Source organism: Pan troglodytes, chromosome 2, assembly GCF_028858775.2.
Source record: "Pan troglodytes isolate AG18354 chromosome 2, NHGRI_mPanTro3-v2.0_pri, whole genome shotgun sequence".
Taxonomy (NCBI): Eukaryota; Metazoa; Chordata; class Mammalia; order Primates; family Hominidae; genus Pan; species Pan troglodytes.
Window position 1 is genome coordinate 80,016,818 of NC_086015.1, and position 13,472 is coordinate 80,030,289.

The window sequence follows — 13,472 nt, forward strand, 5'->3', positions numbered from 1 at the left end:
TGTGTGAGTTCTCTGGTGTATGGTGAGGAATGACTTGCGATGAAAGGTTTTTCCACATTCATTACATACGTAAGGTTTCTCTCCTGTGTGAGTTCCCTGATGGGTGCTGAGATTTGACTTCTGACGAAAGGTTTTTCCACATTCATTACATTCATAGGGTCTTTCCCCTGTGTGAGTTCTCTTGTGTATCCCAAGGTTTAACTTATTGATAAAGGTTTTCTCACATTCATTACATTCATAGGGTTTTTTGCCAGCATGAGTTCTCTGATGTATAGTTAGGAATGACTTACAGTGAAAGGATTTTCCACATTCATTACATTCATAGGGTTTTTCCCCTGAGTTCTGTGATGTACTGTAAGGTATGACTTGTGGCTATATGTTTTTCCACATTTGTTACATGCATATGGTTTTTCCCCAGCATGAGTTCTCTGATGGACAGTGAGGAATGACTTACAGCAAAAGATTTTCCCACATTCATTGCATTCATAGGGTTTTTCCCCTGTGTGAGTCCTTTGATGGACAGTGAGGAATGACTTACGGTGAAACGTTTTCCCACATTCATTGCATTCATAGGGTTTTTCCCCTGTGTGAGTTCTCTGATGTATCCTGAGGTTCGACTTATTGATAAAGGGTTTTCCACACTCATTACATTCATAGGGTTTTCCCCCTGTGTGTGTTCTCTGATGGACAGTAAGCCTTGACTTATGGCTAAATGCTTTTTCACAATGGTCACATGCATAGGGCTTTTCCCCTGTGTGAGTTCTATGATGTATTGTGAGGTATGACTTCTGGCTAAAGGTTTTTCCACATTCACTACACTGATAGGGCTTTTCCTCTGAGTGAGTTCTGTGATGTAAAGTGAGAAGTGACTTATGGTGAAAAGTTTTTCCACATTCAATACATTTGTAGGGTTTATCCCGTGTGAGTTCTCTGATGTAAAGTGAGGAATGACTTACGGCGAAAGGTTTTTCCACATTCATTGCATCCATAGGGCTTTTCCCCTGTGTGAATTCTCTGATGGATAATGAGGCTGGACTTATAGCTGAACAATTTTTCACACCAGTTACAGGCATAAGGTTTTTCCTCAGTAGGCATCTTGCACTGTATCATAAGGTCTGATTTGCTAATGGAGGGTTTCTCACATTCAACACATTCATAGGGTTTCTCTCCTGTGTGTGTTTGCTGATGTTTAGTGAAGTCAGACTTTCTACAGCAAGTTGGCTGTCCTACCTGAGTTATCCCTTGGACAATAACAGCTGAGTTATTATAGGCTTTCTCATGTTCATTATATTTACCAAAGGTCTGTACTATATGAACCCTCTTATGTATAAAGAACATTGCCTCCGCGTTGAAGGTTTTCCCTTGTTCATTACATTGAAAAGGCTGCAGCAGAGTTTGAATCTTGTGATGCTGAGTAAGATGTTCATGATGTCTGTGGGATCTCCTGGTTATATCAGGGACATGAGGTTTCTCTCCAGACTGTGTCTCCCCAGGCTTAATAGGGAAAAGCATGTTCTGGCAATCATTAAACTGCCCAGGCTTCATTCCTGAACTGTTTCCATTATTTATAACCAGATTTAAAACATGGTTTGTGTTCAAATTAAATGTTTTTCCTAATTCAACTCTCTCCTGAGTTGATGTGTTGCTGTTGGTGATTACAATTTGCCAGAAAAATCTATCATGACTTTCATGGCTCCTTTCAATAAGGTCATCAATGATCTGGACAGCTGAAATGAGAAAAAAGGTATCCATGAACCACACATGAGCATGTCTTACAGAATGCTTGTGTAAAGGTAAAAAAAATTACTTCCTATCTCAGTGGAGTAAGATTTGACAAAAATAAATATGGGTATTGGTTTTATACGCATATGGTTTCTGTTCCTACTGACATAATGTAATAAATCAGTATATTTTCTAATGTTCAATTGAGTTTTTCTTTGCATTTTGAAGTTTTCCTGTTTTTTATTTCACAAAGAATTATTTGGTAATAATATGCATCTACTTCCTACTCATAGGTTTTAATAAGTGCTCATTATTGTCATTTGTTTTCTCTCTTTTTTTCTATTTATTCATATAACAATAGTGGCTGTTTTAATAGCTGCTATTTTTTCTTTATTCTTCTTTGAAGATAGCCAGTTTTTCCTGGGTCAGCAACTGGCAGGTACAGGAGATGGCCATTTTTCTGTCTCCTAAGCATGGAAGTAGCTTGTGGACAGGATTTTGCCTATATGTTAACCTTTCACTCCTCCCTGAGAATGGTTAAATGTGTCTGGAGGTTTTCCAAGCAGAAAATCTCTTATTCCCCATGTTAAACAAAAACAGATCCTGGCAAATTCCTACTGAAACATGACATCCCCTGCTTCCCAGAACCATAATAGGCACAGAAGCTCCAGTCAAAAAACCACACTGGTGATCTGAAGGATTGGTTCTGCAACTCAGGCTGTGCCCGTCATCTTTGAAAAGTGTATTTCTGGTTCCTTCTGAGATCAACAGCCCTGCCCCTCTCCACTCACCAATCGCTGCTTGATAATTCACCATTTTTGAAGGGTTTTATTTTGTGTTTTGGAGTTTCAGATGTCACACAGTTTTATATAAAAATGAAGTTTCCTGTACATTTCTCATCTTCAAATGGTAACTACAAACTCCACTCTCAAACAGAAATCTGAGCCCTTCAACAGGAAATAATTGGTTTCTTTGGACTTGAGACCCAGAATCTTCTGGTTCTCCTCCCAAGTCCAGCACCATCCCTATCCAGGCCCCTATGATGGGTCCTCCTCAGCTTCATAATTTCCTTCTGAGACAGGATCTTACTCTGTTACCAAGGCTGGAGTGCAGTGTTGCTATCATAGCTCACTGAAACTTGAAACTCCTGAGCTCAAGCAATCCTTCCATCTCAGCCTCCCAAGTATAAAAACTGGGATTACAAACCCTTGTCACCATACTCAGCTATTTTTTTTTTTTTTTGTAGGTGGGGGTCTACAAGGATCACTTAAGGCCAGAAGTTTGAGACCAGCCTGGGCAACAGAACAAGACCTCATCTCCACAAACAATAAAAAATTAGCCGGGTGTTGTGGCACACACCTGTAGTCCTAGCTACTTGGGAGGCTAGGGTGTGAGGAACACTTGAGCCCAGGAGTTCATCATTACAGTGAACTATAATCATGCCACTGCACTTCAGTCTGAGAAATAGAGTGAGAACCATCTGTTTAATAAAAAATAAAACAAGAATAAAGCTACGGCTTAAAAAGAAACACCATTTTCATCATCGTTATAATGACTGATTCTTAAAAATCGCTTAAGATACATTCAAAGGATAAATAAATGCATGAATGTCTAAAAAAATTTTTTAAGATACTACATCAGAATAGAGGAAAAGGGGGAAATAGAGAAAATAAATAGCAAAGAAAAAGGCCTAAGGAGAGGATGGCAGGGATTGGATTTGGGGTAAATAGAAGAAGATACTCAGAAAAATAAGAGACTGGGATATATGCATGAGAGTTACCCCTGGGGACTATATAATGCACATTTAATGCAGACCAACAGCCTTCAGGTTGAAGACCTAGGGAAAAAAGTGGTGAAAACAAGATAACACTACAAAAATTTGCTGGGCATTACTCCTCCAGGCCTCCCTGCCCGGTATTCACTGACTGACCTGAAAGTCTCAGGTTTGGGGTTTCTTCTACTATCCATGGCTCTGCTCCTTGCTCTAGCTTGAAGATCATCTCAGGTTTGGTAATGCAATGCCCTGGTAACGAGAAACAATGGAAGACTTTGTCAAACCACTAAGTCAAATCCTTCTCAGAATGACAACAGCTGGGTTTCAGGGACTGTGCAATGAAGGAGCCAATTGGAACATTTCATTAGAGTAGTGACACATTTTTCATCAACTGGAAGCTTACAAGTAAATATTATTACACCTTAAAAGGGTTCCTATATTTACCAGCAACAAAATACATTCCTGGGAGTTACTGGGAAGTTTCACTCATCCAATGATACCAGGCTGCTGTAGGTCTCCAGCATCACGTCCCTGTACAGGGTCCTCTGAGCGTCATCCAGGTCCTGCCACTCCTCCCAGGTGAAGTGCACAGCTACCTCCTCGAAGGACACCAACTCCTGTAATGATACCAGGTTGTTGTAGGTCTCCAGCATCACGTTCCTGTACAGGGTCCTCTAAGCATCATCCAGGTCCTGCCACTCCTCCCAGGTGAAGTGCACAGCCACATCTTCAAAGGACACCAACCCCTGTAATGGCACATTTTTCCTCAAGTCAAAGCATCAGCCCAGGGTCAAAAGAACAAGAATCTGGGAATTCACTCCTTTGTGTGTCCATGTGTCTTATGTATTTTACATAAGATGTAGTTTGTTTTGCACTGTTTATGGTGGGAGAAGGAGTAATCACAGTAGAAATATGCTTCCACTGTAATAACTTATGAATTAATAAAATTGTATTACAAAGTTCACCTTATAGATCTAGAACCACCCTTATTGCTAGCGATAAAAGTATAAACAAAATGCAAGACCCTCTCTCTACAAAAATAATAAAAAAAAATAGGCATAATGCTGCATGCCTGTAGTCCTGGCTACTCTGGAAGCTGAGGCTGAAGGATTGCTTGAGCCCAGGAGTTTGACAGTGCAGTGAGTTATGATCACACCACTGCACTCCAGCCTGGCCAACAGAGAGCCTACCTCTCAAAAAAAAAAAAAAAGAATAAAATTCTACTCCTCAAAGGAGCTCATGATCTGGTTATGAATATATAAGTATAAACACATACTGGGAATAATGTTTAGGTGAACTCATTGAGACACAAGTTCAATGCAGACTAAGATAAGAGAGAAGGAGAAAATAAGTTTTGTTAATTTTGCACCATGAGGTTCCACTTTACTGAAAAATCAGGTGTTTGGCTCTTCCACATGAACCATGAATTCTCATGACTATGAGAAAGTATCAGAAGTCTACTCACAAAGGCAAAGAGAACACACACCACTTTAATGGAACTCTGGACAGCACCATGCCTAGATGAATGATCCTGGGCAGTGAGGAAAGCTAAATGCAATATTTAAGGAACTGATTATGCAGTGATTCTGCATTTAAATATTTGATGCTATTTCAAAAATTCTTATGCGCCTATCGTTTTTACATTATATTACTTCCTCAGTATCCATGGGGACTGATTCCAAGATACCCCCAGATATCAAAATCCACAGATTGGATAACTCTGCTATATAAACTATTCTCATATTTGCATATAACTTATGCACATCCTCCTGCATACAGTCATGAGCTGCACAATAACATTTCAGTCAATGATGAAACATGTATATCACAATAGTCCCATAAGATGATGATGAAACATACACAGAAACCTGATACTGGCATTGCAGATGAAGTGCAGAAAATGATATTCAATAATGGCTCTGAGCCATCTGTTTACCTATATACCAAAAACATAAATAAAAATATACATATCATGTAGGTTTTCGTAACACTATGATGTTCACAAAACAATGAAATTACCCAAAGATGCATTTTTCAGAAAGTAATCCCATCAGTAAGCCATGCATGACTGAACTTTAACTCTTTAGATTACATATAATACTGAAGACAATGTAATGCTACATAAATGGCTGTTATACTGTACTGTTTAGGAAATAATGACAAGAAAAATTTCTGCAGATGCTCTGCACAGAGACAACCATCTATTTTTGTGGGAATATTTTCAATCTGAAGTTGGCTGAATCCACAGATGCAAAACCCATGGATACAAAAGGGTGAATATACTTAAATTAAAAGCATATACACTGGCATTTCAAAATTTCCTTTCTACGGGACAAAAAATTGCTGTATCCACCCAGGGTGAACACAGCCACTTCACATACAGGTGTAAATAAGGAGGTCCAGTAAGGACAGAAAAGTTACATGACCATATTGGCATTTTAACAGCCATCCCTGAGGAAGAGAATGGGAAAGGGCTTAAGGGAAAGCCAGAAGGGAGTAAAGAGGAAGACAGATGACCACCTACATCAGGACATGGAGTGTAAGAATACACAATAGGGAAGCAGTTCTTAAGAGGAAAAAAATGTAGAAACAGGATTTGGTACCAATTTGCTGTGCAGTGGGTAAAAAGGGGAGTTTTGTTTCCAAGTTATCTGCCATGATCCAGCTAGTTTGGTACTGGTGTTGTGAAGTGAAATTTGCAAAAAATAAAAGAATACAATAACCAGAAGTGACACAGGCTTGGACATATCATGTGTGAAACATCTGAGGTTCCATATGTGGGAATGTCCAACTGGCAACTGGGAAAATGGCTCCAGTGGTTCAGAAGAGAGATCAAAACTAAAGATAAAGATTTGGAAATTACCAGAATTTCAATGGTACCTGAATCCATCAGACCAAATGAAAATAAGAGAATGAAAGAATAAAAGAAACAAGTACAGAATCTACAGAAACACTAACATTTACACAGGAAGAGAAATAGACTGTGAAGACCAAGAAGGAACTTTCTGAGTTTATTCCACGAATAAAGAAAAGTTCAATATTCGGAAGTCTACTAATATAATCCATCATGATCACAGTCCTGTGGAAAAAAAATCCTTTAACTGTGCATATAGGCATTGAGAAGATAGTTTTAGAAACACATTCCAGGTTCCTATTTCTGCATGTAAGAAGCTTGGAAGTAACCAATAATTACTTTACAATAATTAATTTTAATAACAATCTTAACAAATTAATATGACACAATCTTAACAACAAATAAAAAGCTGAAGAGACTAAAATATCAACAGTTCTTTCTAGATTTGAAACTCAGGGGAGGACACAGGGCAAACCACTGCCCCCAGGACTGCAGAGACAGAGAAGTGAATATAGGACTTAATGGCTTACAGGAAAATGGACTCACTACTGAAACCAACTTTGGAACCAGTGCTGGAGTAGAAAAACTCAAACCGTAACTGGTGAACGGCTGGAGGATCCGTGTGGACAACTCTAAGTGTTAAAAACTACAAAGAGATAGAGTTATTGTGGGGGAGGGGGCACAATACTGTAAAATTGTCTCATGGAGCTTCACCAGGCTCCTGTGACAAATACCTGAGAAAACTCCCCTCCTGCTTCAACCTTTCGGAAGGAAAAAAGGAAAACCATTTTGAAATATGTCAGAGCACCCAGTTCTTAACAAGGCTTGTCCACAGGAGAAACTACTTAACTTCAGCCTAATCCGCTCTAGTATAATCAGAGACTAAATAACCTAGGGGAAGGGAATTATCCCCTTCCACTGCAGCCCATTCTAATCATGTTCCGCCCAAGGTGGAAAATTAATTAACAGAGGAACACTTCTGAGGTTCACAGTATAGACCCAATCATAGCATTCCAGAACACGGCTGCTGGGGTCTGCGTGTTTGTCCCTCACATATGATACCAAAACACTGCTCCTGAGGTCTGAATGTTTCTCCCTCACATAGAATTCCACAACACTGCTACGAGGGTCTGAATGTTTGTCCCTCACAATGCTGCTGTGGTCTGTTTTTTTTTTCTGTCTTTTTAAAATTACTTTATTAATATTTATTTTTAATTGACACATGACATTGCAAGTTTTTGTAATGTAAAATGTCAGGGACAAACATTCAGACCAATGCAGTAGCGTTCTGGAATCCTATGTAAGGGACAAACATTGAGACTCTCGCAGTAGTGTCCTGGAATCCTATCTGAGGGACAAACATTCAGACCCCAGCAGCAGTGTTCTGAAATCCTATGTGAGGGACAAAGTATGCATACACTGTGAAAAGGTCACATCTAGCTAATTAACAAATACATCAATTCACATAGCTATCATTTTTCTGGTGAATACACATAACATTAACTTTCTATTTCTCAAGAATGCAATAGGTCGTCATCAATTACAATCACCTTGCTCTACAATACATCTCCTGAAATTTATTCCTTCTATCTAACCCTAAGTATGTATCCTCTGATTAACATCACCGCAACTCCCCTTTACCCCTAGCTCTGATACAACCATTGTACTTTGTAATTCTATGAGATCAACTTTTTTATATACCAGTAGGAGTCATGTCATGATACATTTGTCTTTCTGTGCCTGGCTTATTTCACTTAATGTGTTGTCCCCCAGGTTCATCCATGTTGTTCAAAAATGACAGGGTTTTCTTTTTTTTTTTTTACTGCCAAATAATATACCAGATTTTCTTTCTTTTTTTAATATATTGTCCGTATTGAATTATTTATATATATATTTTTATCATACTTTAAGATCTAGGATACATGTGCACAACGTGCAGGTTTCTTACATATGTATACGTGTGCCATGTTGGTGTGCTGCACCCAGTAACTCGTAATTTACATTAGGTATATCTCCTAATGCTATCCCACCCTGCTCCCCCTACCCCACAACAGGCCCCGGTGTGTGATGTTCCCCTTCCTGTGTCCATGTGTTCTCATTGTTCAATTCCCACCTATGAGTGAGAACATGTGGTGTTTGGTTTTTTGTTCTTGAGACAGTTTGCTCAGAATGATGTTTTCCAGCTTCATCTATGTCCCTACAAAGGACATGAACTCATCATTTTTTATGGCTGCATAGTATTCCATGGTGTATATGTGCCACATTTTCTTAATCCAGTCTATCATTGTTGGACATTTGGACATTTCAGTTGGTTCCAAGTCTTTGCTATTGTGAGTAGCACCACAATAAACATACGTGTGCATGTGTCTTTATAGTAGCATGATTTATATTCTGTTGGGTATAATTCCAGTAATGGGATGGCTGGGTCAAATGGTATTTCTAGTTCTAGATCCCTGAGAAATCACCACACTGTCTTCCACAATGGTTGAACTACTTTACAATCCCACCAACAGTGTAAAAGTGTTCCTATTTCTCCACATCCTCTCCAGCACCTGTTTCCTGACTTTTTAATGATCGCCATTCTAACTAGTGTGAGATGATATCTCATTGTGATTTTGATTTGCATTTCTCTGATGGCCAGTGATGATGAGCATTTTTTCATGTGTCTGTTGGCTGCATAAATGACTTCTTTTGAGAAGTGTCTGTTCATATCCTTCGCCCACTTGTTGATGGGTTTTTTTCTTGTAAATTTGAGTTCTTTGTAGATTCTGGATATTAGCCCTTTGTCAGATGAGTAGATTGCAAACATTTTCTCCCATTCTGTAGGCTGCCTGTTCACTCTGATGTCTTTTGCTGCGCAGAAGCTCGTTAGTTTAATTAGATCCCATTTGTCAATTTTGGCTTTTGTTGCCATTGCTTTTGGTGTTTTAGACATGAAGTCCTTGCCCATGCCTATGTCCTCAATGGTATTGCCTAGGTTTTCTTCTAGGGTTTTTATGGTTTTAGGTCTAACATTTAAGTCTTTAATCCATCTTGAATTAATTTTTTTATAAGGTGTAAGGAAGGGATCTGGTTTCAGCTTTCTACATATGGCTAGCCAGTTTTCCCAGCACCATTTGTTAAATAGGGAATCCTTTCCCATTTCTTTTGTCAGGTTTGTCAAAGATCAGATAGTTGTAGATGTGTGGTATTATTTCTGAGGGCTCTGTTCTGTTCCATTGGTCTATATCTCTGTTTTGGTACCAGTACCATGCTGTTTTGGTTGCTGTATCCTTGTAGTATAGTTTGAAGTCTGGTAGCGTGATGCCTCCAGCTTTGTTCTTTTGGCTTAGGACTGACTTGGCAATGTGGGCTCTTTTTTGGTTCTATATCAACTTTAAAGTAGTTTTTTCCAATTCTGTGAAGAAAATCATTGGTAGCTTGATGGGGATGGCATTGAATCTATAAATTACCTTGGGCAGTATGGCGATTTTCACGATATTGATTCTTCCTATCCATGAGCATGCAATGTTCTTCTACTGGTTTGTGTCCTCTTTTATTTTGTTGAGCAGTGGTTTGTAGTTCTCCTTGAAGACCTCCTTCACATCCACTGTAAGTTGGATTCCTAGGTAATTTATTCTCTTTGAAGCAAATTTGAATGGGAGTTCACTCATGATTTGGCTCTCTGTTTTCCTGTTATTGGTGTATAAGAATGCTTGTGATTTTTGTACATTGACTTTGTATCCTGAGACTTCGCTGAAGTTGCTTATCAGCTTAAGGAGATTTTGGGCTGAGATGATGGGGTTTTCTAGATATACAAACATGTCATCTGCAAACAGGGACAATTTGACTTCCAAGAAATAACTAAGATCAGAGCAGAAGTGAAGGAGATACAGAGACATAAAAAACCCTTCAAAAAAATCAATGAATCCAGGAGCTGGTTTTTTGAAAAGATCAACAAAATTGATAGACCACTAGCAAGACTGATAAAGAAGAAAAGAGAGAAGAATCAAATAGACACAATAAAAAATGATAAAGGGGATAGCACCACTGATCCCACAGAAATACAAACTACCATCAGAGAATTCTGTAAACACCTCTACGCAAATAAACTAGAAAATCTAGAAGAAATGGATAAATTCCTCGACACATAAACCCTCTCAAGACTAAACCAGGAGGAAGTTGAATCTCTTAATAGACCAATAACAGGCTCTGAAACTGAGGCAATAATAGCTTACCAACCAAAAAGAGTCCAGAACCAGACGGAATCACAGCTGAATCCTACCAGAGGTGCAAGGACGAGCTGGTATCATTCCTTCTGAAACTATTCCAATCAATAGAAAAAGAGGGAATCCTCCCTAACTCATTTTATGAGGCCAGCATCATCCTGATACCAAAGCCTGGACGAGACATAATCAAAGAAGAGAATTTTAGACCAATATCCCTGATGAACATCAATGCAAAAATCCTCAATAAAATACTTGCAAAACCTAATCCAGCAGCACATCAAAAAGCTTATTGACCATGATCAAGATGGCTTCATCCCTGGGATGCAAGGCTGGTTCAACATATGCAAATCAATAAACGTAATCCAGCATATAAACAGAATCAAAGACAAAAACTGCATGATTATCTCAATACATGCAGAAAAGGCCTTCAACAAAATTCAACAGCCCTTCACGCTAAAAAACTCTCAATGAATTAGGTATTGATGCGACATATCTAAAAATAATAAGAGCTATTCTTGACAAACACACAGCCAATATCATACTGAATGGGCAAAAACTGGAAGGATTCCCTTTGAAAACAGGCACAAACAGGGATGCCTTCTCTCATCACTCCTATTCAACATAGTGTTGGAAGTTCTGGCCAGGGCTATCAGGCAGGATAAAGAAATACAGAGTATTCAATTAGGAAAAGAGGAGGTCAAATTGTCCCTGTTTGCAGGGGTCTCTTTGCCCTCACATAAGATTCCAGAACACTACTGCTGTGGTCCGAGTGTTTGTCCCTCACATAGGATTCCAGAACACTGCTGCTGTGGTCTGCTTGTCCCTCACATAGGATTCCAGAACACTGCTACAAGGGTCTGAATGTTTGTCCATCACATAAGATTCCACAACACTGCTGCTAGGGTCTGAGTGATTGTCCCTCACATAGGATTCCAAAACACTGCTACGAGGGTCTGAATGGTTTGTCCCCCGCATAGGATTCCAGAACACCATGGCGAGGGTCTGAATGTTTGTCCCTCACGTAGGCTTCCAGACCACTCCTGCTGTGGTCCGAATGTTTTTCCCTCACTTAGGATTACAGAACACTGCTAGTGTGTTCTGAATCTTTGACCCTTACATAGAATTCCAGAACACTGCTGCTGGGTTCCAAGTGTCTGTCCTTCATATAGGATTCCAGAACACTTCAACGAGGGTCTGAATGTTTGTCCCTCACATAGGATTCAACAACACTCCTGCTGTGGTCTGAATGTTTGTCCCTCACATACGATTCCGGAACACTGCTGCTGGGTTCTGAGTGTTTGTCCCTCACATAGGACTCCACAACACTGCTGCTGTGGTCTGAATATTTGTTCCTCACATAGGATTCCAGAACACTGCTACGAGGGTCTGAATATCTGTCCCTAACATAGGATTCCAGAACATTCCTGCTGTGGTCTGAATGTTAGTCCCTCACATAGGATTCCAAAACACTGCTGCTGGGTTCTGAGTATTTCCCCTCACTTAGGATTCCAGAACACTGCTATGAGGGCCTGGATGAGTGCCCCTCACTAGGACTCCAGAACAATGCTGCTGGAGTCTGAATGTTGATACCTCACATAAGACTCCAGAACAATCCTGCTGTGGTCTGAATGTTTGTGACTCACATAGGATTCCAGAACACTCCTGCTGTGGTCTGAATGTTTGTCCCTCACATAGGATTCCAGAACACTGCTGTTGGGTTCTGAGAGTTTGTCTCTCACATAGGACTCCAGAATACTGCTACGAGGGTCTGAATGTTTGCCCCTCATGCAGGATGCCAGAACACTGCTGCTGGGGTCTGAATATTTATCTCTCACATAGGATTCCAGAACACTGCTATGAGGGTCTGAATGTTTGTCCCTCAAATAGGATTCGAGAACACTCCTGCTGTAGTCTGATTGTCCCTCACAAAGGATTCCAGAACACTCCTGCTGTGGTCTGAAAGTTTGTCCCTCACACAGGATTCCAGAACACTCCTGCTGTGGTCTGAATGTTTGTCCCTCACATAGGATTCCAGAACACTGCTGCTAGGTTCTGAGTGTCTGTCCCTCACATAAGATTCCAGAACACTGCTACGAGGGTCTGATTGTTTGTCCCTCACATAGGATTCCAGAGGACTCCTGCTGTGGTCTGATTGTTTGTCCCTCACAAAGGATTCCAGAACACTCCTGCTGTGGTCTGTATGTTTGTTCCTCACACAGGATTCCAGAACACTCCTGCTGTGGTCTGAATGTTCATCCCTCACATAGGATTCCAGACCAATGCTGCTGGGGTCTGAATTGTTGTCCCTGACATATGATTCCAGAACACTGTTATGAGGCTCTGAATGTTTGTCTATCACATAGGAATCCAGAACACTCCTACTGTGGTCTGAAAGTTTGTTCCTCACATAGGATTCCAGAACACTGCTGCAGTGGTCTGAATATTTGAATCTCACAAAGGATTGCAGGACACTCCTCCTGTGATCTGAATGTTTGCCCCTCATATAGGATTCCAGAACACTGCTGCTGGGTTCTGAGTTTTTGTCCCTCACATAGGATTCCTGAACACTGCACCAAGGGTCAGAATGTTTGTCCCTCACAAAGGATTCCAGAACACTGCTGCTGGGGTCTGGATCTTTGTCCCTCAAACAAGATTCCAGAACACTGCTGGTGTGGTCTGAATGTTTGTTCCTCACAAAGGATTCCAGAACACTCCTGCTGTGGTCTGAATATTTATCCTTCACATAGGATTCCAGAACAATACTGCTGGGTTCTGAGTGTTTGTCCCTCACATAAGACTCCACAACACTGCTGCTGTGGTCTGAATATTTGTTCCTAACAGGATTCCAGAACAGTGCTACGAGGGTCTATTTGTCCCTCACATAGGATTCAAGAACACGCCTGCTGTGGTCTGA

The 13,472-nt window shown here is 40.2% G+C and overlaps 1 protein-coding gene across 1 annotated transcript in view; it reads right to left on the minus strand.

Annotated features, from left to right (window-relative positions):
• Window positions 1–13,472, minus strand: part of ZNF717 (zinc finger protein 717) — a 52,243-nt gene that overhangs the window by 875 nt on the left and 37,896 nt on the right. Inside the window, 5 exon segments of the mRNA XM_054680803.2 lie at window positions 1–338; window positions 341–918; window positions 920–1,727; window positions 3,653–3,745; window positions 3,987–4,113. Coding sequence (XP_054536778.1) covers window positions 1–338; window positions 341–918; window positions 920–1,727; window positions 3,653–3,745; window positions 3,987–4,113 — 1,944 coding nt within the window.